Raw genomic sequence first — 25,368 nt, 5'->3', positions numbered from 1 at the left:
TATTGTTATATCATTGACACGCAAATTGCATAGTTATAATTGTTGTAATATATATATATATATATATATATATATATATATATATTCCAGTCTAAATCTCTGAATTATGGAGTTCATCAATAAACCAACTGCCAAAAGGAATTCGCCTATTTTTCTCCGCAGGGTGACGCACCCACACTGTAAAATAGTGGAAAATCCTTGTTGTCATTACATATGAACTTACTCTCTTAAGGATTCGATTGAAGCTAAAATTAACCTTAAGTATAAATATAGCACTATTTTATTCCACAACAAATAGTTTCCCTAAGAGGTTTTATGCGCTGTTGAACAGATATTGACGAGACGAATCGAAATCTGCCAAGAGAATATGATGTGGTCAATTGATAAGCGCTCTAAACTTATTGAATCTAACAAACCATCGACCACCTAACAATTTACGAACTGCTGAGACCTCCGAGAAAAAGATTTGAAATGCGTGTCTTCCCTCGAGTTTGCACCCATCACTTTAATAATTCTAAATTTTTAGAAAACATTATTTGCTTTACATATGATTTACTTAATTTGACTAATTTGTAATATCAGAGCGTGCTTACCATTTTACTTTTTGATGCGCGTTGATGACTGTTCACCTGTTGGCCTCAAAGCTAGTGGTGTATTAAAAAAGTGCACAGTTCCGTCGAGCATTTTTATGGCACAAAAGTTCAGGGGAAGCTGTGTTTGATCTGACAATTTTAATATTTACTTTTACAATTTGCTGATAATTCATACAATGCTATTCCTTCAAATGAAATCTGCGGCCCCTCTATTCCTGCAAAATCGAACTTCCTGTTTTATAAGCACAAATACGAATGGATGTGAGCAGAAATCTGAGACTCAGTATCAGATCTGAAAATTTTTCATTAAATTAAAGAAAATCTTTTTGAATTTCGATCATTTGCTCAAATATCCAGTTTAAAAGGGATGCTTTTCAAAAATCAAAAATATAATACTGCGCGATTACTTTGAAGGGATTAACAATTTAAGCAAATCTGACTTTGGTGTCTATATATGGTGTTAAAATTTTAAAATGCCAAAAATATCGTTTTACTTGCTCTTTATTAAAATTAATAGCGCCTTTTCCAATCTCAGTATCACAAATTTTTAATAAAACTTCATCTAGACTTTCCACAGTTAAATTTCATCAATTTTATGCGATGTGAAAAACCATTATAAAAAAGCATGGAGCGGCGACGAGGTTTAAAAAAAACGACTCTCGTCGGCATACAAAAAGTAATGCTTCAATCGCTGGATATGCCGCCAGTTTCGAAGCCTGCGCGATGATTAAATTAAAAACCCTCTGATCGCAGGTGTGTGAAAGTGACTCACTGAAGTTAATTTTTGTTCAATACTTTAATGGTTTAAACGCCTATAATTTATAATAATTTATTTATTTGTCTTTTGGCATGTACACATAGACAGTAAAGGAACGATGCTGCACTGCAAGAAAATAAATCATCAAAAGGTGATTTTGTCTATGTTGAAGGTGGTTGCGACCTTTTAAAACCTGATTTGCTGCCCCTAAGAAAAATGTAGTATTTTTTCTAATTCCGTCGATCATGTTCTTCATTTCATTATTTCCAGTCTGCAAACACCTAATCCTGTTTTTTGAGTTAACTAAATTGTCATTCATACATATTAAAATTTATTTATTGAAGGAGCATTAGTCGCCTTTGCTTAATGAAAATTCTGCCAGGGAACAGCAAGAAAAGACGCAAAATAAATTAATCAAAGTTCTGCCACAGATTGAGGCTTAAAAGGTGATTTCTTAATATTGAAACGCGCATCAATATTATAACAAACAATTTCTTTATTTATTGTGGTGTAGCTTTCAGTGAAGTTACAGCTTCATTTACATGTTATTTGTAGCAACATATAATTCAGCGCAGCAATAGCAAATTTGCACATCACTTGTGTGTGTTTGATGCAGTACAAAATACCCGAAAACTAGTCAATCGGTCCATTAAATGTCGTAACCAGTAAGCCACACAATTACTGCTTCTTGATTTGGGTCAGCGACCAATCCGCACTTATTCTTGCCAATATGCCTTATCAGTATTTGAGAGAATAGCAGTTCACAATAAATTTGTGTGTGTGAGTTGTATCATGATTGTAGAAAAATTGTAGTTTTGGCACATAAGCAGCAGTTATTTTTATGTTTGTAACAAGAGTTAGTTGAAGTTACAGTGTTTGGAGATACGTGTAAGGGGATGAGAAACATCTAATTAATTTCCTTTCGACGCTCGAGACTGGCGTACACTTGCAATGTCATTTTGATTTCGTACATTTCACTGAACTGCCGAGGGTGCATCAACACACGCAAATCAGGTAATTTACGCGGCCTGGAGGAAGGAAATTTCAAATTATCGTTACTACTAACATTCGCCTACGTCTGGTGCATGCACGAAAAGTGTGAGTTTGTTTGTATGTGTGATCCAAACAGTATTTTTAAGCCAACCTTACATTAACGAGAGCAATAAAAGGTCAGAGGGTTTCGCGGGCGGCAAAAAGCAAAGTGACAAAACGGTTTGTGCTCTCACAGCATGTAATTTTCATACAATGTATTTTTGAAAAGTCGCTACAAAATATGGTACTCGCCCGACCCGACACACGCAAAATTGGTGCTACATGTTCAAGAAGGATCCTAGAAAGGAGAAAGGAAGCGCTAACGAGTTCTTTGGGAATCCAAACTTTCGGAGCTACTATTTGGTCTAAAATCAATGGGGGTTGTCGATGAGAATCTCAGACAGTGTTAAGATGATAATGACTTGAGTGAGATAACAAATTATTATACAATTTATATAATTATTATTTATGTACAGAAGTATTAAAATCTTGTAATTCATATAGTAACAGTATAAATTTTGTTTTAAATTATTAGTCTCTTATCAATAATCAATTTGATTTATCAATTACGCATAAAGCCCCAGACGATGAATCTTGGCTGACAAGAAGTTGTGAAGAGTGAAGACTAAAGGTTTTGGACATCCCTCCATGTCCAATTCCTGTAAAAAATTTAGAATATATTTATTTATTTCTGGGGCAAACACAAGGTGACATTTAGAAATTTACCTGTTCATCCTCGGCACCAAAATCGAGCAAAAGCAATCTTGTTCCATCATCTGATGATGAACGAAGTCTTTCAAAGGGGTAAGACCAAATTTGTTGAGGTGGATCTGAGGCGTCGAGCAGCGTGAATCCAGCTTCGTAGTGTAGTAATAATTGACACGGCTGGTTTTGCCAAACGCAAGCTGAAAATTATAAATTTAGGCGTAACAAAATGAGACCAGAATTTTTTAACACCAAACAAATTTAAAAAATGAAATCAGTTTTAATTTTATTCCCAAGTTTAAAATATCCTTTTAATAACTGATAGAGTCACTCACAGAAAAGAATTTCCTTCTGCCTCTGCACGGCGTCGTGGGCGCCCTGCACCAGGGCTCTGGCCCAATTCGCTAGGTCCCTGTGAGTTTCTGTCCTCAAGTAGTGCGAGATTATGCCCTCCAAGGTTCCGCATCTGATGCTGAACGTGATCAACTCTGCGGCCATGGGCAGAACAGAGCTGCCTCGTCTGCTTTGGGATCCGACCAGTCTACAGAAGGACAGATTTTTTTTCAGTAAAAAGGTATAACGGGAGGAAAGACACCTACCTGGTTGCTAAGAGAGAGCAGCAGTCGAAAGGCGTCGCCCACGACTCGAGGCTCCACGGCGCCGCGCCGTACAGCCGAAGCTGCGTTTCAGTCACAGCTGCAAACACCGACTGCCACCGCTCTGCTGTCTCTTCTCCGTGCTAAAAAGTACAAGATTGGCGGGATAATTTTATTGATAATTTTCTTTCCATACATCCATGATTTTCATGATAACGGAAGCTTAGCACAAAGAAATTTGCAGAGCTAACAAGGAAACTATTAGGATGCTGCGTTTTATTAATCGAAATATTTGGTTAATTTATTTTTTGTACTATATATTTTGACGGCTACAATTTTTCGCTTGTTGATCTTCATATTTTTTAAACAAAAGGAAAACATTTAAAATTCAAAATATTGGAAAACGAAAACTGATTTGTGTCTTAGCTATTTCAATGACATAAATTTAGCTACAATTAATTTATTTAACAGCTTAGAAAATTGCAGAAATAATATTTTACGCAAGTATCAAGCTATATCGGATATTCCAGCTAAAGCTAACATCTAGGAAATGCCCAGTAACGCAAAACTGACTCATCGATTTGGTTTTCTCATCAAATAGAGATGGCACGAAACGACATGTGAAAAAAAACGTGGAGTTTCCTTTAAGGAAAGAAGCTTTAAAGTAGAAAATATAGTTATTTTCTTTCATTTTTTTCATAGAAATTAAAATTTCTTCAAAGGTATTTGATGAAGCGTTTTTAGTTTCAAGTATGCTTTATAGATTTGATTTATATTAAATCAGGAAACAATTTGACGCGGTTTTACCTCGCTTTTCCTGGCGAGCCAGCCAATCTGCATCAGTTCTCCGGGTAAAGCGGGATCACTAATTCTGAGCGGGGCTATGACTTGGTTGGCCTGGTTCATGGCCATGGCGGTGAGGTTAGAGAGCGCGGAGTGGAGTGTGTTGAACCAAGCGGCAGCTTCCGAAGGGTCAGGCGCTCGAAGAACACAATTATGGATACCGTCAGGAGAGTGCAGTTCAAAGCATCGGTTTTCTGCAGAATAATTAACATTTACAGTTTATAAACATGACAAGTTCTCTTAATATTTACTAAAACTGAATTATGTATCATAATAAAATAAAAATTAAAAGAAAATAAAAAATTTGGTTTTAAATAATTTTCTTTGCATATTTCTTGTTTTTAACCAAAGTATTGTCGTACCTGGGTCTTGGTGTCTGAAATTGCGGGTGAGATAGCAGAGCTGCAGTGGTATATAACGCGTGTCGGCTCTCGGAGCCGTCTGGCGCGGACTCGGAGGCCTCTGCGAGAGAAACGCTTTCTGCAGCTCCCAGCCGACCTCGCTAATTATTGAGGCTTTTCTAAAATAAGGCGTCACTTCTCTGAGATATTTGACTGTAACATAGAAGGACGGCACGACTGTCAGTTGGTGGGCGGCACAGCACGCGCGCGGCGACGGGGTGGTGTGGCGGTGGAGACGACGGTCCGACAGGGCATTACGGGGGTGCATGGTTCACACAAAGCGTCGGCCACGAAAGGGTTTGTCCACACACAACACATGCAGTTCATGCAGCAAAATTGAAATCAAAAAACGGAATAACAGCACAGTTAGCATACGACTCAAAACCAAACACCTTAATAAATAATGTTACTACAAAGTAATACAAAAAGAAGGAAATAAATACATGAGAGTGAAAGAATTCTTTCGAGGCGGTCAGTTGAAGTTTTTTTATGAACCAATCAAGGATGAAGAGTCGACCAATTTATTCTTAATTTAAAAAAAATTATAGCCTTTGAAGAGGTGTTATTGGACAAAATGTAAGTATTTAGTTTTGGAAATTGAATCAGTTACATAAATATATGAAAAATGTATAAATTTAGATAATTTTGTTTAAGATTTTGCATTGACAGTCTTAAATATTTAGAATTTTTAAGTCAGGTTTACTCTTCACTAAAAGAATTAGATGCACATATTTAGGAGCTGGGGCTTTAGCAGGGTTGCAAAAACCCATCATTGAAAAAAGTGCAGTGGTAAAAAGCGTTTTATTTTTATTTTTACCAGTTTCTTGCAGGTAATGTTTGCACTTCAGTTTTCAATAATTTTCTAATAATTAGTTCATGACCTCGACTTGAAAAATTGTCAGAGAGAAATGTTTAGAGAAATTGAGGCAACAAAATGGCAATTTTAAAAAAAATCTACACATGAGGAAATTTTGACCACTCCAACCGCAAATTTTAGATTTTCATAAGGGAAAAATGGAATAATTTAATTTCTTGCGCAAGAAATTGGTTAAAAATTTAGTGGTAAAACTATTAAAACCAGTGGGTAAAAAACTGGATGGCAAGCAAATGCAACCCTGAGCATCAGTCGATTTACTATATTTTGAGCCATTTTAATCATTCAATAAGATCGTCATCTAGAACCTTAAAAGTCCATGGACATTAATATGTCTATTATATAGCTGTAATAAATGCGCAAAAATGCACCATCAATCAATGCGCAAGAAACCAGTTAGAAATCATCGCTTGAAAATCAGACAAATTTTGAAAAAAAAATGTTAAAATGCAAAAAAATCGTTGTCCAGAAGACCTTCAATGACCAGCATTTAATTTGAAAGACTGCCTCATCTAGTGTCGGTTCATGTCCTTTACAACAAAAATTCATTTTATTAATAAATTAAAAAAACAAATTTATAGTTGAAAATAGCACTCAATCGGATATTTTCAGGCATTCCTTACTTAATAAAAATTGCTTAATAGAAACAACATAGGGTTTTCACCTTCAAGTTCAACGATCTTTCCGGCCCTTTTGAGGGCTTTGACCGCCTCGTCGTGTGTGGCCTCTCTGAGGTCCTCGCCGTTGACAGAGAGGATGGCGTCGCCGACGTACAGCTTCTCGGTCAGGTCGGCCGCCATGCCCTTGAAGATCTTGGAGATGAGGATGGGCATCTTGTTTTCGCGGCCGCCCTTGATCGAGATGCCGAGGCCGTTGTTGTCCGACTTGACGACGCACACGATCCGCTTCTGGTTTGCGATCGACTCGGGCACGTCCGAGTAGCCCTCGAGCACGCCGTTGTCCAGCCCGCCATTCAGGTTGCCGTTCTCGCACGTCTCGTCGAGGCTGATGCTCAGGTGGTCCTCCTCCAGCGACACGAACACCCGGTACCACTGGCTCCGCACGTACGTCTCCAGCAGGCCCGACCTGCCGTAGCTGCTCATGGTGCCCGCCTGAAAATTAAACACAAACAATTTTATTATTATTTGATGGGACAAAATATGTTTTCAAAAATACAAGTTTATCTTGTCAATAACGCAGCTTGTTTTGTTAAACATTTGGCTGCATAAATTTTGACTCTAACAGAGAAAATTACTTCCGAACTCTGCACGTGTAAATTATTAAGTCGAGTACATGTGACGTTGGAGCTGGTGCCCTGTTAGCTGCTTGCTTGTTATCTCAGGAATTGGGGCGCCAGCTGCGAGGCTACATCTAGCAGAGTTAATAAAACATCTATTTTGACAGCTAGCATTAAGTCCAGGTTTAACTATTTGATATTAAACGCTGCGAATTGGGGTATGAGACTAGGACTCTAACAGATGAATGAATTTATTTTTATGAAAACTGCAACTGACTACAATTTTACAGCTCGGAGATTGTGCCAAGAACAGCTGTGTAATTCAGCTTAAATTTAAATACACATTTAAGTCGTGTTTTTTAAAGGTCAAAAACAATAAGACAAAAATTCATTTTAGAGCATTATTTCAATTTCAATTCAAGCACCAAAGAAATTTAAATTTTTCATCCCATTAGAGCACGGCGTTACTCTTTGAAAATTGTTTTTGTTTTCACAACTTTTGGAAGCCATGCAAACAGGCCGGAATTCAATAATTTGAAGTGAAATTTTATTTCATAAGTTTGCCATAACTATATTAGATATGCAGGATTTTTCCTTGAATGAAAAAATAGGTCTGGAGATTGCAATTTATCTTTTTCACAGAAACGGCAAATTAAATTTGAGTCTAGAAAAACTTAGGAAGGATATTTTTAGAATATCATAACAGGGATTACACGGAAACTCCACAGAACATTTTAGAATAGATTTTAAGTTATTTTAAAGCGTTGCTAAATGAAAAAAAAAACGGCAAATTTGTCCCTTTATTATATTTCTTTTGCAGACTATATTTGTGTTGAAGTTTATAATAATTTGTTGGCCCAAGACCTATTCTTGTCAGAAAATTATGGCGCAATTGAGGACTGAGGACAGGGAATAGCACTTATAAAATATTATAACTCACCCCTATATTTGGTACTTTTTTATATTTTCTTGAGAAATCGAAAAAATATTTCTAGTGCAATAAAAAATTGTAAATTGGTTTTTAAAAAATTACAAATTGTTTGAAAAAAAAACTGCTGAATAAAACCGAGCAGTAAAAACGTGCAACCCAGCAGTTTAGTCATTTTCGACGGTTGCTGCAATTAAAATTTGTACTAATTTTGTGTCCCAATATCAATTATAAGCCAAGAGAAATAATCTTCCGTTGAAATAGCACAGTCCTATTGTTCTATCGTATTTTAACTCCACACTCCAACCCTAGAAAACTGAGAAACGGAGTTGGTATGAGTTGTTCAGCAATGTGTTTGCGTTTTTGTCAATAAAAAATGTTAAGTTTTGGTCCAAAGCTCAAATTGATTCAGTATTTCTCGTTATATTCTTATCCGAGGAAATTCTACCAATCGTTCAAGCAATTACCTTTTGGTTCTGGGAAATTCCACTCACCGTTTAGCCGATCCGACAATTTCCGATTTCATTCGGGCAAATATCCGGTTGAGTTGATTTGTGCAAAATAAATTCAGGCCAATTCTGGGCCATCAGCACTACTTTTCATCTAAATTACCAAGCATTTTCGGTGTTCGCACTTTTTAAACAATAAAAAAATGCTGTGGCATCTCAGAGACCGACAGAAATCAATCGCGGTTTCTCGGCCTAAATATATTAACTCTTTTGATGCTCTCCTTTCCCCTTTAAAATGAATAAAAAATGGAGCAAAAATTTAATGATTCGAGGGAAAAAAGCAGAGCGGCTTCCTTTCACCGTGAGGTTATTTGCAAGGTGCTTGACAAGTGCATGATGAGGAGATAAATTTTTCACCTTTGTGAGCAGCTCAAATGAGCCAAGATTTCACAACTGAGATTTTCACCCCTTTGTGTCCGCGCTTTTTGCCACTCGAAGCGGGAATTAGTCCAGTTCTCCGAGTATCAAAGGGCTCGAAGGGTCGTTAAACGTGACTCGCGAGAGGTCAAAAAATGTGAACACTGCTTTTACCAGCTTAATTAGCGTTATGTTCTCTCGAGGAGCAGCTGACTCGAGGAACTGTTACACACACGACGGCTCTTTCCACACTGACCAGCTTTTACTGCACGCAATTGTGGGCAGAAAAATTAAAAATAAACACCACAAGCACGCAATATTAATTATTATATTTCTCCTCAACGAAATATGAGAAGCAAAATGCAGTGCAAAACGACACCCGACCTATTATAATTACACAGCTGCTCTGTCAGTCGAGTATTAAAATTGCAGCAAATTCTTCGAAATAACGGAGGAAAAATTCCAAACCTGGCCAGCTCCGGCACTAATCGCCCCCGACGGCAGCCTCGCGCTTGCTTGCTTTCTGTGTTGACAAAAGTTTCAGAAGCCTTACAAGGGACAGCAAACAGATTTGCGGTGTGTGCGAGCGAGCACGGCCGGGAATGAACACAAGGCGAAAAGGAAAGTTGTGAAGTAGTGTCCCCGCGATAGGCCGAGCAAACACACGCACCAGATAGCTGGGTAAATAAAAAGCAGCTCGCTCCGAAAAGGAAGCCAGCTAGCCAGCCAGCCCACTTACACAACAATTCGGCGTGGAGGCGTCCGCGGAGGAGCGCGTTTAACCGTCGAGCGGCGACATGTCCGCGGAGGAGCCGAGCCTGCCAAGCGCCCGCTCGTCGGCGCCGATCGCAAATAAAATTATCCGGCTGTCTGCTGCACGACGAAAACAATCCGCGCGGCTGGGCGATACACGGGCGCTGATTATATTGATTAACCCCTGCTGCAATTTACCGTCGCCGAACGTACACTAGTGACATCACTTGACATAAAGGGTTCGCGGAACTTTAAAAATGGCCGCTTAGTGGCGCAGGCGCCCTTCCGCTCGTACAGGTAGGCAACCCGCGCCGCCGCTGCTGCTCCCCGCCAGCGGCTAGCCAGCCAGCCAGCCGGGATTTGCCCACAAATGATTGGCCACCAGATGGCACGATGATCGCTGGAGCTGCACCTGTCCCGTTCTCTACCTGCTGTGTTTGAGAACTAAAAATGGTAAAAATGCTTGAATGAATGGAAAATAAAGAAAAACCGTTCAATATTTCTACTTTGGAGCAAGATTTTCATTTGAATCTAAAAATGAATTATGATTGGAGCCTTAATCTTTTTTAATTTGATTTTTATTTCATGTTCTTGTGAATGTAGTCCTTTTTCCCTTCCCGCCAGTTGCAGCAAAAATGATCAACGTATGTTGTTCGCCACGCCCACTCCGTAGCACAATACAAACATGGCACACATAAATCCATAGATCGACGTCGAAATTTTCGTTTCCGCGGCGAATTCGGCGCTTCCGCCGACCAAACTTTGCTGTCGAGCGTCAGCTGTGATTTGTAAGTAGGCTCGTCGTCCGAATATTCGCCTTTTCGGTTGTTTTTTTCGTATGATTAATATATGCATGACATCATGAACCCCTGGAGGCGAAATGAAATTCTTCGCAAGTCGGGTTCGTGGACCTTTCTGTCACATCGCCGCCCACCGAGTGAAACTTTCGCCGCCTAATAGGAATAATTTCGGGCATTCCAGAGCAGATGCGATGCGGTTCAACAAGCAGGAGATGTTCAGTTTCGCGAAACAACCCTCGCAGAATTTCGACAAGGAAGGGGTGTTGCTTCTTAAGGAGCGCCAAGATGGATTTTTCAAAAGGACAGAAAGTGAGTTCCAACGATGGACTAACCCAGAGAACTTTTTTGAAATTAAGAAAAAAAAATATCAATTTTGCATTCTTTATCTAGCGGACCTTTGCGTACATAATCTTGCTGTGTTAATTCTTGGTCAGCATGTTTTTGAAATGATACATATATACAACATATAAATATATGAAAGCACGTTTACATATTATATATTTAATATTAAAATTTTGGAATACAGAATGGACTGTGCAAACAAAAATGAATGGTGGAACCCAGTGAAATTACCCTTTTAAAGTTTTACCAAACTCTTTGTGTGTGATTTGACTAATGATTGTGGTGTTTCTCGTTCCATTCATAAAAAAAACCCGAATCTGTTTTAATGGAAGACCAGTTTAATCCATGATCGTTTCTGCATGTGTTTTGTTCCCCCTTGTAATTATTAACCTTTCTCGTCATTGATTTATTTTACTCCGACTGACATAACAACATTATTCAAGGTAAAGACAGCATAAAAATTAAGCAAAGAAGTAGGAATTCATCTAGCAACCTGATCTGTGTTGGATCTGCCAAAAGAGGTACTTTGCAAGTGACAAAATTTGGTAGAGTTGGAACAAAGGTGGTTTTGTGCATGGCTTGCATGTTGTTTCGTATGTATTGTGGCGCCGGTTTGTTCTTTGGTGTGCGGTGCAAGGTTTGTTCGTTCGTTCGTTCACTCATCTCTAACCCCTTCAACTTTGCAGATTAACCTCAGCGTTTTCCTATTTTAATTAAATATAATTTGAACAAAATTGGCACCAAAAATTCACCAAAATTTCGCTGTTAACAAATATCTAGAAACGTTGGACTAACTGCACTGTTAGTGTCACCAACAAACACTTCTCTGGCCGATCGCGTTTACTCTCCGTCATGCACTGACACGATTTTCCCGGCTTTTCCAGTCAGCAGCGAGCGATGGTGTCGGCTGCGGGGCAACATGCTTTTTTACTTCAAATCTCGAGAGCAGTGGTCTGAGCCAGCTGGAGTTATTCTGGTCGAGGGCTGCACGATTAAACTCGAGCCGGCAACCATGAACGACGGCTCTTACGGATTCGCCCTCGGTGAGACATAATATTTGCATGCGGATCGAAGTGCTAAAATTCGCTCTTTGCAGTTTTCGAGGGCGGCGTCAGCCAGCACCTGGCAGCTTTGACCGTGGAAGAGCGGGACCGATGGGTGGCCGCGTTGCAACTGGCAGGATACGAGACCATGCGAGCACAAGTACGTTGTCAACAAACATTCTTGTTGCGGTTTACGATTGAAACGAAACGGAAGTTAAAAATACTCCAAACTAACCTTGAGATAAACTAATATAATATCGTCTAGTTTGTGTTGAGCAGTCGTTGCATGTGATGATCATGTTTAAACGAATCGCGTTGCAGATTTCAGCTATGAAACAAGAACTCGACCTGAGGTACGGAGGCCGAGAAATTGAACTTGAGGTTAATACTTGGAGAGCTAGGCGTGGAAGATTAATTGGTAAGTGGATCAGCGTTGTTTAGATCTTTTCATTGAAAAAATGGGCAGTTTCGAATTTTTAATATCAACATTATTTTATTTATCACAACATAATTCTTCAACTGCTTACTTTGTGTGGGTTTGAGCGACAGTTATTTTGACTGGAAAGACAGCCTTATCAAAACTGTTTAGGTGCTTGTCGATATGGACATGTTTTCTCGATTTTCCGCTGTTGTGAGTAATTATCTCACTGACGGCAACACATTTTAAAATAATTGCAAACATGTGACGCATTTATTTTTGGCTCACAAGAGGGGGTTCAAGGTTAAGTGAAGCTATTGACTAACTCCATTTTTTGGCCTGAAATTATATGGGAATTTAAATCAACCATGTAACAAACTAAATTACCAAAAATGTGGAATACAATCTATTATTTGTAAGATATGCTTTGGAATCTTGGATTATCCTCAAAAGCTTTCAATATTTTCGGTCTGGAAATTATACTCGTGCCATATCAGTATAATTTTAATCAAAAGGGGGATATAAATAAATATTGATTTTTACGCAAGTCTCGCAAAGTCCAGGAAATAAGTGTTGCAAAAATATCTTAGGTCGGTTTTCGATCCCAAGGATAATTAATTTCCCTAAATAAAATGACCATTCTCCTTTTCCATCTCGGAGAACGACCATTTTAGCAGGGAAAGGAGTAAAATCTAGAGGTCTCAGATTTCAGAGGCTGGCTCAAATGCTAACGCCAAATTTTAGGCCGAGAGCAGAGCATTTTTTCCGGCGAATGGTGTGGATGTCGCAGCTAACAATTAGGCATACCACGTGAACCAAAATTAGCTGGCTTTGCTGAGACCTCTAGTAAAAACCGATACTTTTTTTGGGGAAATACTTGAAAATTAATTGATTTTTTTGTAATAATACTTCTAAAATTTAACTATTAAATTAACTCGGGACTCTAAATCTACTTTTTCAAATTTTACGTTAGCGTATAAATCGCAACAAATCTCTTAAAGAGACAATAGTTACACTGATTAAACAAATGAAACAAATATTGAATCTTGCAAAGAAATAAATGTTAGTAAATTGACCAAAAACACATTTTAAATCGAACAAACCCAAGAAAACGTTGTCTATGAGAGCGGTAAAATGTTTCTTCTAATGTGTAAACCTCTCATAGATTTTTTAAAAATCAAAAGTAGGCTATTCTGTCTATGCAGACAACAAGGTAATTATTACAACAGCAAACCATCTTAAAATATAATGAAAAAAAGTTGAGAATATTCATAATTTAGGAGGATTGTGGGCCATTTTTCCAATTACCAGTTAAGCTCTCGAAACAGATTAGTTTTTGCTTAAACATTTTGCTTCATTGTGTGTAATTATCTATTGGAATCTTAAATTAATCAACTAAATAAAAACAATGCTGAAAAATCGCTCACTTTTCACGTTCTTACAGATCCTTGCGAGGCTCCTTTGTGTGAAGTTTCCTTCTCCTGTGACAATCTGTTGTGTGATGGCCACGGAAAGCCACCAAATCCAATGTTATGTCTTCACGTTTTCATGCCATACGAGGGTCGGTGGGTTCAGTACGCAAGGACTGAGGTTGTTAAGGTAAAATTTATGTCAAATACTTTCGGCCGGCCATTAAAAGCATCCATTTCCAGTGTAATAGCAACCCAAACTTTCTGCACACGGTGGCTTTGAGGGCAAGTGATGGTCTAGTTAGGGAATCAAAACTGCGCATATCTCTGTACAACGTGAGGGAGCCTATTTCGCAGGTTGCCACGCTGCTAGGTAGGGCGGAGTTGCAGCTGAAACAACTCATCCAGGACGACGCTGGCTGCAGTGTCAGGTTAGTAAATTTACACTGAAATACGAGGGATGCGACGTTGTACACTGGTGGAAAATTTATGAGTCGACAGGGAAATTTTAAAAAAATTGACAAACAATTTCAAAATTGATTTTAAAATACAGTTTTTGCTCAGTTTGGATGAAATTTGATTCATTGACAAAGTTTGATAGTACAAATCAATCTGTGGGTAATTTTTAAGTTTTGGAGAAAAACTTAAATTTATCCGTAATTGTTTGCCATGGGCTTTGTAAGCTTTAAATTTATTGTTAACCATATAAAAATAAAATATAAACAATCTAAGAGCTCATGAAATTTCATATTTCTTGCCATTTATTGTAGAACCATTTAGGAGCTAATTGCATTTTTCCCAGCCCAACTCGGAAACTGTGGGACTTCCAGGAAATAAAAGATGATGAATAATTAATATATTTATCTCCTCTAATTGTAATATAATAATATCATCATGGATGACGGAAACTGAGTTCAAAACTTGTTTTAATTCGTTCTTCACAAGAATTTTTAACCTTTGGAACCACACAACTCACAAACTCTGTTATATTTAAAATATTTAACTTGATAAAACAACTAGAACACGATAATATAACAATAATTTTGCCAGAAACTAGAGCGTTGCTTCAATAGACTGTCAATAAAAAATGACTAAATTTTAGGCTCGCATTGAAATCAATCACTCCAAACATCGAGGCTTACACCACCGGGTTTGTCACCGCCACCTCTTGGACCTTGAAGGTGGAAAACAGTCACACCAGCACAGAGTCGACCCCGTGCAAAAGTCCCTTGAAGCCGGACGCAGTAGTTTACTCGCATCGCCGCTCTTATTCTCTCCCTTCAAGACTGGGCACCAAATTGAGTCTTCCGCAGCAAGGAGAGCTGAACAAGATATTTACGTCACCGTTCATTCGCACATACCGATTTCACTCGGGCCTCGGAGGAGACATTTGTGTCCACGAAATGATGGCCGAGTCGAGATTATCATTCACGTTTCCTCAACAACTCCTGTAATCTCATTTCAGTTAAAGTTTAGATCATTTTAGCTAATTTCGTCAATGCTTCAGGCAACTCTGGATAAATGATGAGAAGGAATTGCTCCAGGAGGTCGCTGGAATGGGAGAGCTCCGCGATCCGTGGCATTCCAAGCAGATCCAGTTACTCGACCGACACCTCCACCTCCTCCACATGTACTCGCAAGCAAAGCAGAATCTCCAAAATAACAAGGGTATTAAAATTTTACTTTTGGGATGAAGTGTTCAGCCATGTGTATATTTATAAAAATATTAAATGCTAATATTTTTAGAAAGGAACTATTTATCATAAATTGCGGTTATTGTTAACTTGCTGCGGTTTTATGTTTTATCATTTATTTAGAAATCAAGAATAAGTTGAGGATCAATTTTTCATTGATTTTTAATATTTCGTGTATAATTTAATTTAACTTTTTTTGCAAAAATCAATCTATTTTATGTCATAAATCAGCAAATATAATTTTAAACATTTTCTTACAAGTTGAACTTATTATTAATATTTTGTTGCCCAGATCGTAACTTCAAACCAAGCTGCCAGAAAGATGATCGCTCCCTTGAATTTGTGCCAATCAACCTGCACCTGCAGCGGATGTGGGTGCAGAACGACACGCTGCGGCGCACCGGCCTCTACGACGTCATTACCGTGGGCGCCTTCACCAGCCACGCAAACAAGTGCAAGGCCGGCGGGCTGCTGAGGCTGCTGCAGCAGATCAAGGAGGCCGAGTCGAACGCCAACGAGGACGATCAGGGGCCGAGCCGCATCTCGATGGCGCACGACGCCGTGCAGGCCATCAAGCAGCTGAGACGCGAGGTTGTCGAGAGTATGCGCAGCTTAATGAAGTTAGCCAAGGAGAAGCAGACGCAGGGAATGCTTCCCATCTGCGAGGAGCTAATCAAAAAGGTTAAATTCGATTTTACTTAAGGGTAACATATTAAAATGCAATTAAAATTAGACGAAAATTCTGCTGAGCTTGTGGGACACGAGTCTGGTCGAGGAGGCTATGAGTTTCTTGGAAGAGTTCAAAGTTAGCTCCACCCTGGAATGTGATAAAGCTGATATTCTCACGCCCTATCGCCGAATTACTCAACAACTTCTGAACTTCAAGCCGCTGCCTGAGGACGAGCTTCTCAGCCCTGATTTGAGCACGCCAGTCGACGAGAGGCTTCGATTGAGTAAGTAGTACTCTTCAGTTTGGACTAATAGAATATAGAATTAAGTAAACTGAACGAAAATAGAAGGACAGGAAATTTAAACTGAAATTATTGTGGATTTCTACTCAAATTCTGGACAGGAACCAGAAAATAATTATTTGTGTTAAACGGTGTTAAGTTAAAATATCTTTAAAATCATAAAATTTCATAAATGGTCACATACAAATTAAAATCCAAATGCGTTTTGCAAAAGGAATAAATAATTAAAAAAAAATTGACAAACATCCTGGCAAGAGATTAGAAAGGATTTTTTAGCTGGAAAGTTATAGAACAAGAGTTGCCAAGAAATCTGGATTTCTTTTATCAGAAACAGGAAATTTCGGGATTTGTTTAATTTACATAATCTTAAAAATGTTGCTTGGTTTCTTTTGTAAAGAAAAATAATGTTAATTAAATCCTGCTGCAAATTGTCCTAGATCAGTTTAAATTCCAAGCGCACTAATAAATAATGTCCCTTTCAATCTCCAGTCAACTGCTGGACAACTGATGACGGCGACACTCTAACCGCTGAAATCGTCCACGTTGGTGAGTCGGTGTTGGTGGACGGCAACAATTTGCTCGAAATTCCGCTTCATTGTGAAACTGAAGAAACCGTGATCAAGATCCTGGATCACGACGAGAGTAGCAAAAGCAGTCTTAACGACGACGCCTCTCCAAGCGGCGAAAACGAAAAGGACAAGGAGAACAGCGTCGTCGACATCGTAATTCGCAATGATTTCAACGCCGACCTGGAAAAGCTTGATGACGAAATCAAACAGATCATTCCCGCGGACAGCGGTCCAGAGTCAATATCGCGACAGTTCCTAGGTAATTTAATCGGATTCTCATCAATCAGTCTTTCATATTTTGTATCAGATACTCAGGCCATGTGCAACTCTCCCACCGCCAATTACTACAAGCCAACGGACGAACCTGAACCGTGGGACCTGACGCAGCTCAACATCGAGGCTTCTATGATGTGTTTGGTATCGAAAGTCAAGTTTCTCTGCGGCAGAGTAGGCAGTCCCGCCGTCCGGCTCAGGACGCAAAATACCAGGAAACTTTCCTCGCATTCCAGTTCCTCCGAGGGCATCAAAGATTCCGATGGGTAATATTTTAAACAAATTTAAATTTATCGTAGGAATGATATGGAACTAAATTTAGGGTTCATATCTTTATTTAAGGTTTAATTCATAAATAATTTAATCTTAAACTATATTTTACTTATATTAAAAGTTTTTTTACTTTTTTTGTGCAGCTTTATGTATTAAAATAAATTCTGCGCGAAAAAAAACTTTATAAATTTCTTCAAGGAAACTAAAGTATCACAGTTCAAATGAAATATATTTTGTTAAGCTTTTGAATATATGGCAACTAAAATTATCTGCTAGAAAATGGAAAAAATTAAATTATTGGATTTAAAACTTTTTAATTTATAAAACGTGATTTTTATAAATTTCAGGAACGTCAAGCGCATAAACAAGTTTACGGAAGGCTTGGATTTTGCGGCGATGGTTGATTGGGCGGCCGAGTTACGACCGCCGATGCGCAAACTGCGTCAGGCGATGGATGGCTTGCTGAAGACGGCACGCCTCACACATTCCGTGCTCAGGGTGCAGCAGGACTCGAGGGCAGCTATGAAGGCGTGCAGCGTTCAGTACAGAAGGGACATTTGCTTCTCACAAGCGGTATAATATCCTCAATTTTGAAAGAAGTTTGGTTTTTTAATTTGTTTATTTGCGCAGCTGACGTCGCTGGTGACAGGGCTGATGGCCAAGTTGTGGTGCTCCAAGCCCGACCCAAAATTCCTTCTAGTCTTAAGCACACTTGGGCCGCTGGTCGAGTTTGAGGCCCTGCTCAGCTACCACGGCGACGAGATTGCCATGTGGGGAGACATGGTCGTGGCAGTTGAAGACCTCTGCACTGTGAGTGCCTCTTTTTCACGAACGGAATAGCAATTCAAAAGATAAACCTTGCAAAGTAGAGGATATTTTGACCACTCCAACCGCAAATTTTAGATTTTCACATGGGAAAAATGGAATAAATTTATTTATTGCGCAAGAACTTGGTAAAAACCAGTGGTAAGTATATGCAACCCTAGGCGCATTTTATATAAATAAGTAATTAATATGTAAAAAGGAAAAGAATTAAATAATTAGAATAATCTGTGCCCATCAATTTTAATTGGGTTATTTCTACTATTTATTTTCCCAGGCTCAACTTCATGGAATAATGGGCTGAAATTTTGAGAAAAATGCGTTTTATCTATATTTACTGATGCAATTTTTCATTTTATCCCTCCAATTTATTCTAATTTCATCATATTTTATTTAGGTGACATTTACTCTGGTGCACGCGAGCACTGAACGGCCTGCTGGCTCGGCCCAAGAGACCAGACCAAACATTGTGCCAAGAGTGACCGGTTCGAGGGCGGCACTGAACGTCATCGTGCCAGTGCCAGAGGTCGTCATGTCCCTTCTTCCACCGCCGCCAGGTGAGATTTTGCTTGATTTTTTGCCGTTCCGTTGCTGAAGTTGGCTTTCAGCTGGTGCTAATCGATCTTTCAACGTCACTCCGGTGTTCTTCAACATCGGAATTAATGAGAAGGCAACCCTGGCTGAAGGCCTGGGCAAAACGAAACCGCAGGAGAAGAGCAACATTGACAATTTTGAGCGGCTCAACGACTATTACAATCGATACAAGAAAATCAGTGATTCCAGTCTCTCCGGCTACAACGAACCTGGATGTAAGTGCCGCGAAAGTAATGAGAGAAATAATAATAATATTTATTTAACCGATTTTTCAATTTAAGAATTTTGGGTTGTTTTTTTCTCATAACGATTTCGTTTCAGTGCGAAGCTCATACGGTGCTCCACCTCTAGCTAGCGTTGTAGAAAAACTGAAGACCGCAGTGCACAACAAAAAATCCAAAAACGTAGAAATCCTGCAGTTGGCATCCACCATTTGCAGGGCGATGAGCGGACTTAGGTAAGCATTAACCTCCAAAAATGATGGTCAAATTAATTTTATTTAGTTATTTAATTTTTGGACTTGCCATCAGAGTTAAATATTATTTGTTTGCAAATTTACCATTTATAAATTTGAGCGTCCATCAGGCTGGGAAATACTCTATTTTTTCTTGGCACAGCAATCCCAATGGTAAAATTTAGTAACATGTAACAGTGAATAATAGATTAACAATTATGGCTTTTTCCTTTTTGCGTGCGTGCTGCACACTTAGCGCGCGGCCCAGAGCAAGAAGAGAAAAATGATTATTTTTAATTTAAAATTAAAATTTGACACCTAATCCTAATTAAAAATTTTGAGACATTTTTGCATAGAATGGCGTCAAGCGAGCCGGGATTTCTCGAAGTTTTTTACGTTTCTGATTAAAAAAAAATCCCAGGACCAGGTTGAACCCAGGAAATTACTCTCAGGAAAACGTAAACACAGGACAAAAAATAATCCCGATGGACGCTCTTAGTTAAATAATGGTTCTTATTTGGAAATTCTTCCCTTCTTTCCAATTTTGTTCAAATTTGAGATGGAAATAATGCATGCGCTCAGATACCTTATATATTGGAAAAAATTTTACTCCTTTTTGAAAAATCCGTTTCAATTCACGACCGTGTCTATTTTAACGCATTAAATCCAATGTGGAAATCCAGGTTCACGAGCTGCAAAAGCGCCAAAGACCGGACGGGCATGGCCGTGACCCTGGAGCAGTGCAACATCCTGCTGTCCGAGTACAACCTGTCGGACGGCGAGCTGCAGCGCGCGCTCGACTGCCTGCGCAGCGAGGGCTGCCGCATGGAGAACACGCGCAAGAACATCGGCGTCAGCAAGTACGCGTTCAACACTCTTCAGCTTCTCACCTTCCCCAAGCAGTACAGACCTCCGGCAGGTACTTACGGATCCAATGAAACGTAGAGCTTCCCCCCTCTCTCCCCCTCTTCCGATCAGTAGCGCCAGAGGAGCCTGTCAGTGTTGTCAACCTTTTTCGGCTGAATCGCGCATGATGCCAAGAACGTGACGTGAACACCAAAAACTTGATTAGATTGGCTGGTTGAGTGCACATTTTCTTTTTAAAACTGAGTCTAAGTAGGTTTAACCACAATTATTTATGTTTAAAGCTAGAGAGACAAATAATGTCATGATAATTTGACCTAAAGTGGATCTTTTTAGGGAAATAACTAATTAATAATAATTGCATTTTCAGCTCTGACGAAATAAATTTATTTCTTTTTGAGAAATTTAGCACACATCCAGCTCTAGAATTTGCAATGATTTTAAAGAAGGTTGAGTAACAAATAAATTTCGGGTTTTTCAAAATGTTTTGAAGATGAAATAGTTCAGTCATTGATTTTTATGCAGTTTACGAATTATGAGCTAAATTTTCCTTCTGATGGAATAAATAATCATGGGTGTCAATAGGGAAACACTAACTTCTCTTTGCTTGAATTTCATACAGACTCTGGAGCTGATTTTCTCAAAATTTGAACAGTTACCTGGGAAAATTAAAGCTATTTCCCAATTAACGTAGATTATTATAAAAAATATAACAATAAGATTGATTTTTTTATTTAGATCCACTTTTAGAACTGTCAACAGCTTTAGTATTTGTTAATTAAATAAATTCTCTATAAGTGAATTCCAAATTTTTTTTAATCTTAGTCTTTCAATCGAATTTTTTAGTCTGAAACGGCCAGCCAAAATATAAAAATACGATTTTCGGTGCTCAAATCACGTCCTTTGAGAGCAGCTGTGTTAAAAAGCACCTTCTGAACGACAAAACAAAAGTACTGATCTACAGAGCACAAAACTTGCTCATTCACGAGTACATTTTAACCATTGACTTATCTTTACAAACACAAACACACACACTCGTTTTTGCCTTACTTAAGTAATTTTTTCTGGTCATACTTCTATCGCTTGTATTTATTAAAAATTAAAAAAATGTGATTTATGTACCTCTTTTTATCAAATCACTTGTGATTATTATTAATATTATTTGTGAATGTATAATCGGTGCTAGCAGCACCAGTCAACGCTTTGATTATTGTTCGAAACTATCACATTCTCTGTTACTTAATGTATCTAATTCATAGCGTCTGAATTTTTTAGAACTCGATTCGTCATGTTTATCCCCAATGATATTGTGCTATTTACACATATACACGACAAAATCTTTGTAGTTCTTAACATTTTCAGAGGAATCTTACCTTGTTAGAGCCTTGCAGAAAAAATAAATCACTGTTAATACAATTTTCACGAATTTTTATTTGTATATGTACACATCAAAATCACATAACTGATTCCACGCAACCGAATGGAATGAAATAATAATTACTCTTTTAAGCACAACAAACAGGAAATCAGATTTTTGAAGCCGCGGTAGAGCCGATAGCTTCATGCACTGTTGTCGACAGAGGAGGTGACGTAGGAGAAAAGTCGCTACTTGTGGCATTGAAGAAGAAAATCTGGAGTGAAAAGAGTGAAAGAGTCGTAAATTTGTTCATGCTGAAGTAGTGAGAAAAAGAGGATGCAGAAGAATTAATAGGATTAAATAAGTAAGAAAAATAGTGAAGAAAGGATTTCAAATGTGGTAAAATAGAAATGGGTAATAATTGATTAAATTATCAGTCAAAATTTAAATATTCCGTGTTATTTTTTTTAAAAAACGATTTTACCAAATTATGTAGTTTTAGTCGATTTGCTGCAGCCATTATATTAATTAGAATTAAAAAATTCGTTAAATGGCGTTCACAGACGTCAAAGGGATTAAAAATGACCAACTTAAATTCCTGAATCTTACTCTCAACATTTAAAATCACGTTGATAAAAAACTAAATTTTTCCACCTAATCTATCATTTTCGTCTAAAAATAGCCTTTATTGTATTTAAATAGTAAAAAGTCTGGTAAACTTTGACAACTTTGTTAAATCGAGGATTGTAAAAAATGGTCTAGCGTCGCAGATTTGCCCAATACCTTTGGGTGGCAATTAATTCTCAAAGCTCTTAATGAACAAAACACAAATTTAATCATTATTGCTCCTCAAATACATAAGCATTAAATTAAAAACAAAATAAGTCGAACTCTAGACTGGAAAATACTCAGTAACTTTACAAAATATACTTTTAAGCAAGTGGTTTGGATTAAATGCAACAAATCAACAGTAAGCGAGAGGAAATGAATTATTTTGGCGACCGACTAGGTTAGGCTCACCATGAAGCAAGCCGCCATAACCACATGCAGCCCCAGAACGACGACTGCTAGAGGAACTGCGATGGCCCTGCTGGCGTCCTGCGCGGCCGGCCAGATGCTGGACAGCAGCACCGTCCCGGACAGGCCAACCGCGACCAACAAAAGCGTCCACTGCACCCAGCCGATCTGGATTATCCACAAAGTCTGTAAGAAAAATGGGAGTGAATTTAAATGAATTGGATAAAAGGGATAATTTTGTTACAGAGGTGGGAATGAAGATGGCCAGGGAGTAGCCGTAAATGCAGAGGATGTCGAGGACGCTGAGCCTGCTCTGGCCTCCTTGCCACCACATGCACGCCCACACAATCAGTGGCAGCAGCCACGCGTACAGGAATATCGCAGTCGCAGCGTATGATACTGAAATTTTAAATTATAAACATGTGAGAATAGTTTTTTTTTAATTATAGAACTCAATCGAAATATGAATTTATGGCTGTGATTTTTATTTAAAATTTTTACTTTATTCGGAAATGAAATCTATTCATACGTAGTTGGTCTAATTCCATAACCTCCCGCGCGAACAAATAAAATTTAAAACACCAATTCAGCAAAACATTTTATTTTAATTCAGCTGGGAACTTTTTGACGCTTTGGAGACAATTTTCTTTTAATATGGGGTAAAATTCCTGGCAAAAGTGTGTATGTTTCAAAAATATTTCCAATTTTACTGTTGATAACATTGGTTTTTAATACCAATAATTGTAAAATTGAATTTTGAAAGCCAAAAATTTTATTATTATAAATAAAAAATAAAACAGAACATGAATCTTAACTAGTTAAAATATAAACCACAGGCAGATTTAATATCGCTAGGAAAAAATAATAAATAAACAAATAATGTTATTTAAAAAATGTAATAATACATATTTTTAAATTGTTTAGGCAGGGGAATTAAATATTTTAATATTATTTGCTGTGATAATTGCGGGCAAATTAATTTTGAAAAGCTGTGCCAGAGTAAATTCGATTTTTTGTTTAGTTCTCAATAATATTGTTGATTTACCTGTATGAAATTGGTACTTCCAGTGGTGGTCTTTGTCATCGACAAACTGAAGATACGAGACCATATTCCTGCTGACGGCAATTGTGAAGACCAGAGTGACGCTTATCCAAAAAGGCCCTTTGAAGAACAAAATCAAACTTCCAGAAAAGTCCCAAAACGATTTAATATACCGTATAAATCGGCTTTTGGCCTGATGTAGGTCTCGAGGTAGTTCTGCCCTGAACGTGGCACCATGGAGTAGACGATTCTGTCCGATACCTGCTGCGTGTTGACGTCGAAGAACTTTTTGTAGTAGTCAAAGGTCCAGAAAGAACCTCCCGCGGTCTCGGGCGCGTCTTTCCCGGTTTCTCCGCCGGCTGGTCCAGCATCTTCGAAGGCGTTTGACGAGCCTGCAGACTTTTCCTTCACGGAGGTCACCACGTCCAGCTCGGCCACATTCGTCTGCGGGGTTGTGTGGATGAAATCTATTTATGCAAATAGAGAAATAATATAAATTATAAGCCTGTGAGGTGGCAGGAAAAATTAAAAACAAAATAATACCTTGAAACTCAAAGGGAGCACCGAAACTGTTGTCGTTGTTTGCCATTCTGCTGCGATTGCTTCAGCTCCACCGACACATCTGCAGAAGGAAAATGGAAACGAAATTTAGGATGGAATTTGAGGCGAAAATTCTGATATTGCTGACGGGGTTGTCACTCTGTGCGTTGCGTATACACTATCAGCTGGGAAAAATGACAAGAAGCAAGAAAGTGGGCGGAATGTTTTGCTGTGCTGTGCAGTCAATTTTTCATAAGCTAAACCGGTATTTTACTGTCTAATGTTAATTCTCACGATTTCATTGCTGATTGACCGGTATGTTTTGCTTCCTTAACCGGTTATTAAGGGTTTGAACTCATTGGTCCCTTTAATTTAACCCTTTGACACGCGGGAATGACAGATTTAACGCAGTTACACAGCATGGCAAAATAAAAAGCTTCGATCGCCAATCTTTTCAAAACAAAAAACCTGTTAAAAATGTTAAAAATAATATTTTCGTCCTGGTCCCGGAAAAATTGCGCAACTTTCAACAATCAAACGCGAATTTCCATGTTGCAAGAAAAGGCCAACAATCAATTCGACAATGAAAATTTGGGTGTTTGTCGAACGTTGCGCAATTTTACTGGGACCAGGCGGACCAGGACGAATTATTATTTTTAACATTTGTTAATTCGCCCGTTGCATAAACCCTCAGTGTTCAAAGCCACCAGCAGATGACGGCACTGTAGACTTTTGTAATAAATTGAATTTTAACTCACTTCCGCTGCGATTTCAGACTCAACCCTGCCAATATGCATACTTCACTTAAAATTATTTCTTTTGACGTGCTGAAAACCAAAATTAGTCCAGCCATTCGCCGCAGAAACGTTGGAAAAGATTTTATATTTCAAAAAATAGCTTTGCACGATTCTACGGCGATTGGTTTAACCGATTTTGGTTTTCAGCACGTTAAAAAATAGCAAATTAATTGAAGAATGCACAGTAGCTAGATTGAGTCTGAAATCGCAGCGGAGGTGCCTTAAAATCGAAAGTCTACGGTGGAGCCATCTGTTGGTGGCTTCGAACACTTAGGGTTTATGCAACTGATGAATTTAAGGAAATTTAGCTCGATTTTTAGGGTGCGACACAAGACTAAACCAGAAAATATCGTCCAAATCTGAGGACCAATGCAAACAATAAAAATAATTTAATTTTACTGCATCCACGCAGAAAATTTCAATTTTAGCAAATTTAAATTTTTATTTATTTGATTTAATTTTTAGAGGCAATCTTTAAAGAACAAAATGACTGTAAATCTATTT

The 25,368-nt window shown here is 38.4% G+C and overlaps 3 protein-coding genes across 5 annotated transcripts in view; 1 reads left to right on the top strand and 2 right to left on the bottom strand.

Annotated features, from left to right (window-relative positions):
• Window positions 1-1,826: 1,826 nt before the first annotated feature.
• Syn1 (Syntrophin-like 1) lies at window positions 1,827-9,910 on the bottom strand. 3 transcript variants are annotated; one of them, XM_065478288.1, is made up of 8 exons: window positions 9,572-9,910; window positions 6,466-6,913; window positions 4,889-5,104; window positions 4,491-4,720; window positions 3,687-3,826; window positions 3,423-3,628; window positions 3,109-3,287; window positions 1,827-3,041 (listed from the first exon to the last, which is right to left on the bottom strand). In XM_065478288.1, exons 2-8 carry the CDS (start codon window positions 6,902-6,904, stop codon window positions 2,949-2,951), a joined length of 1,503 nt encoding a protein of 500 aa, XP_065334360.1. In that variant the 5' UTR covers window positions 6,905-6,913; window positions 9,572-9,910; the 3' UTR covers window positions 1,827-2,948. The 3 variants fall into 3 exon arrangements, with proteins under 3 accessions (XP_065334360.1, XP_065334362.1, XP_065334361.1); XM_065478290.1 differs by having other exon boundaries at window positions 4,889-5,080; window positions 9,572-9,908; XM_065478289.1 differs by lacking the exon at window positions 9,572-9,910 and adding an exon at window positions 9,301-9,432.
• Window positions 9,911-10,233: 323 nt separating this feature from the next.
• LOC135936698 (inositol polyphosphate-4-phosphatase type I A) lies at window positions 10,234-21,527 on the top strand. Its single transcript, XM_065479612.1, has 20 exons — window positions 10,234-10,373; window positions 10,567-10,694; window positions 11,171-11,248; window positions 11,612-11,770; window positions 11,824-11,930; window positions 12,092-12,188; window positions 13,633-13,787; window positions 13,841-14,028; window positions 14,700-15,047; window positions 15,105-15,265; window positions 15,584-15,972; window positions 16,025-16,244; window positions 16,752-17,090; window positions 17,139-17,370; window positions 17,725-17,950; window positions 18,008-18,187; window positions 18,597-18,756; window positions 18,808-19,008; window positions 19,115-19,250; window positions 19,931-21,527. Exons 2-20 carry the CDS (start codon window positions 10,577-10,579, stop codon window positions 20,190-20,192), a joined length of 3,756 nt encoding a protein of 1,251 aa, XP_065335684.1. The 5' UTR covers window positions 10,234-10,373; window positions 10,567-10,576; the 3' UTR covers window positions 20,193-21,527.
• Window positions 21,523-25,368, bottom strand: part of LOC135936700 (protein YIPF1) — a 32,247-nt gene continuing 28,401 nt past the window's right edge. Inside the window, exons 2-7 of the mRNA XM_065479615.1 lie at window positions 24,071-24,149; window positions 23,701-23,994; window positions 23,531-23,647; window positions 22,730-22,884; window positions 22,489-22,671; window positions 21,523-21,742 (exon numbers count right to left, since the gene is read on the bottom strand). Of these exons, the coding sequence (XP_065335687.1) occupies window positions 21,638-21,742; window positions 22,489-22,671; window positions 22,730-22,884; window positions 23,531-23,647; window positions 23,701-23,994; window positions 24,071-24,116 (900 nt within the window). The 5' untranslated portion in view covers window positions 24,117-24,149 and the 3' untranslated portion in view covers window positions 21,523-21,637. The remainder of the gene's footprint in view (window positions 21,743-22,488; window positions 22,672-22,729; window positions 22,885-23,530; window positions 23,648-23,700; window positions 23,995-24,070; window positions 24,150-25,368) is intronic.

Source organism: Cloeon dipterum, chromosome 2 (assembly GCF_949628265.1).
Source record: "Cloeon dipterum chromosome 2, ieCloDipt1.1, whole genome shotgun sequence".
Lineage (NCBI taxonomy): Eukaryota > Metazoa > Arthropoda > Insecta > Ephemeroptera > Baetidae > Cloeon > Cloeon dipterum.
This window is presented reverse-complemented; position numbering and strand designations above follow the sequence as displayed.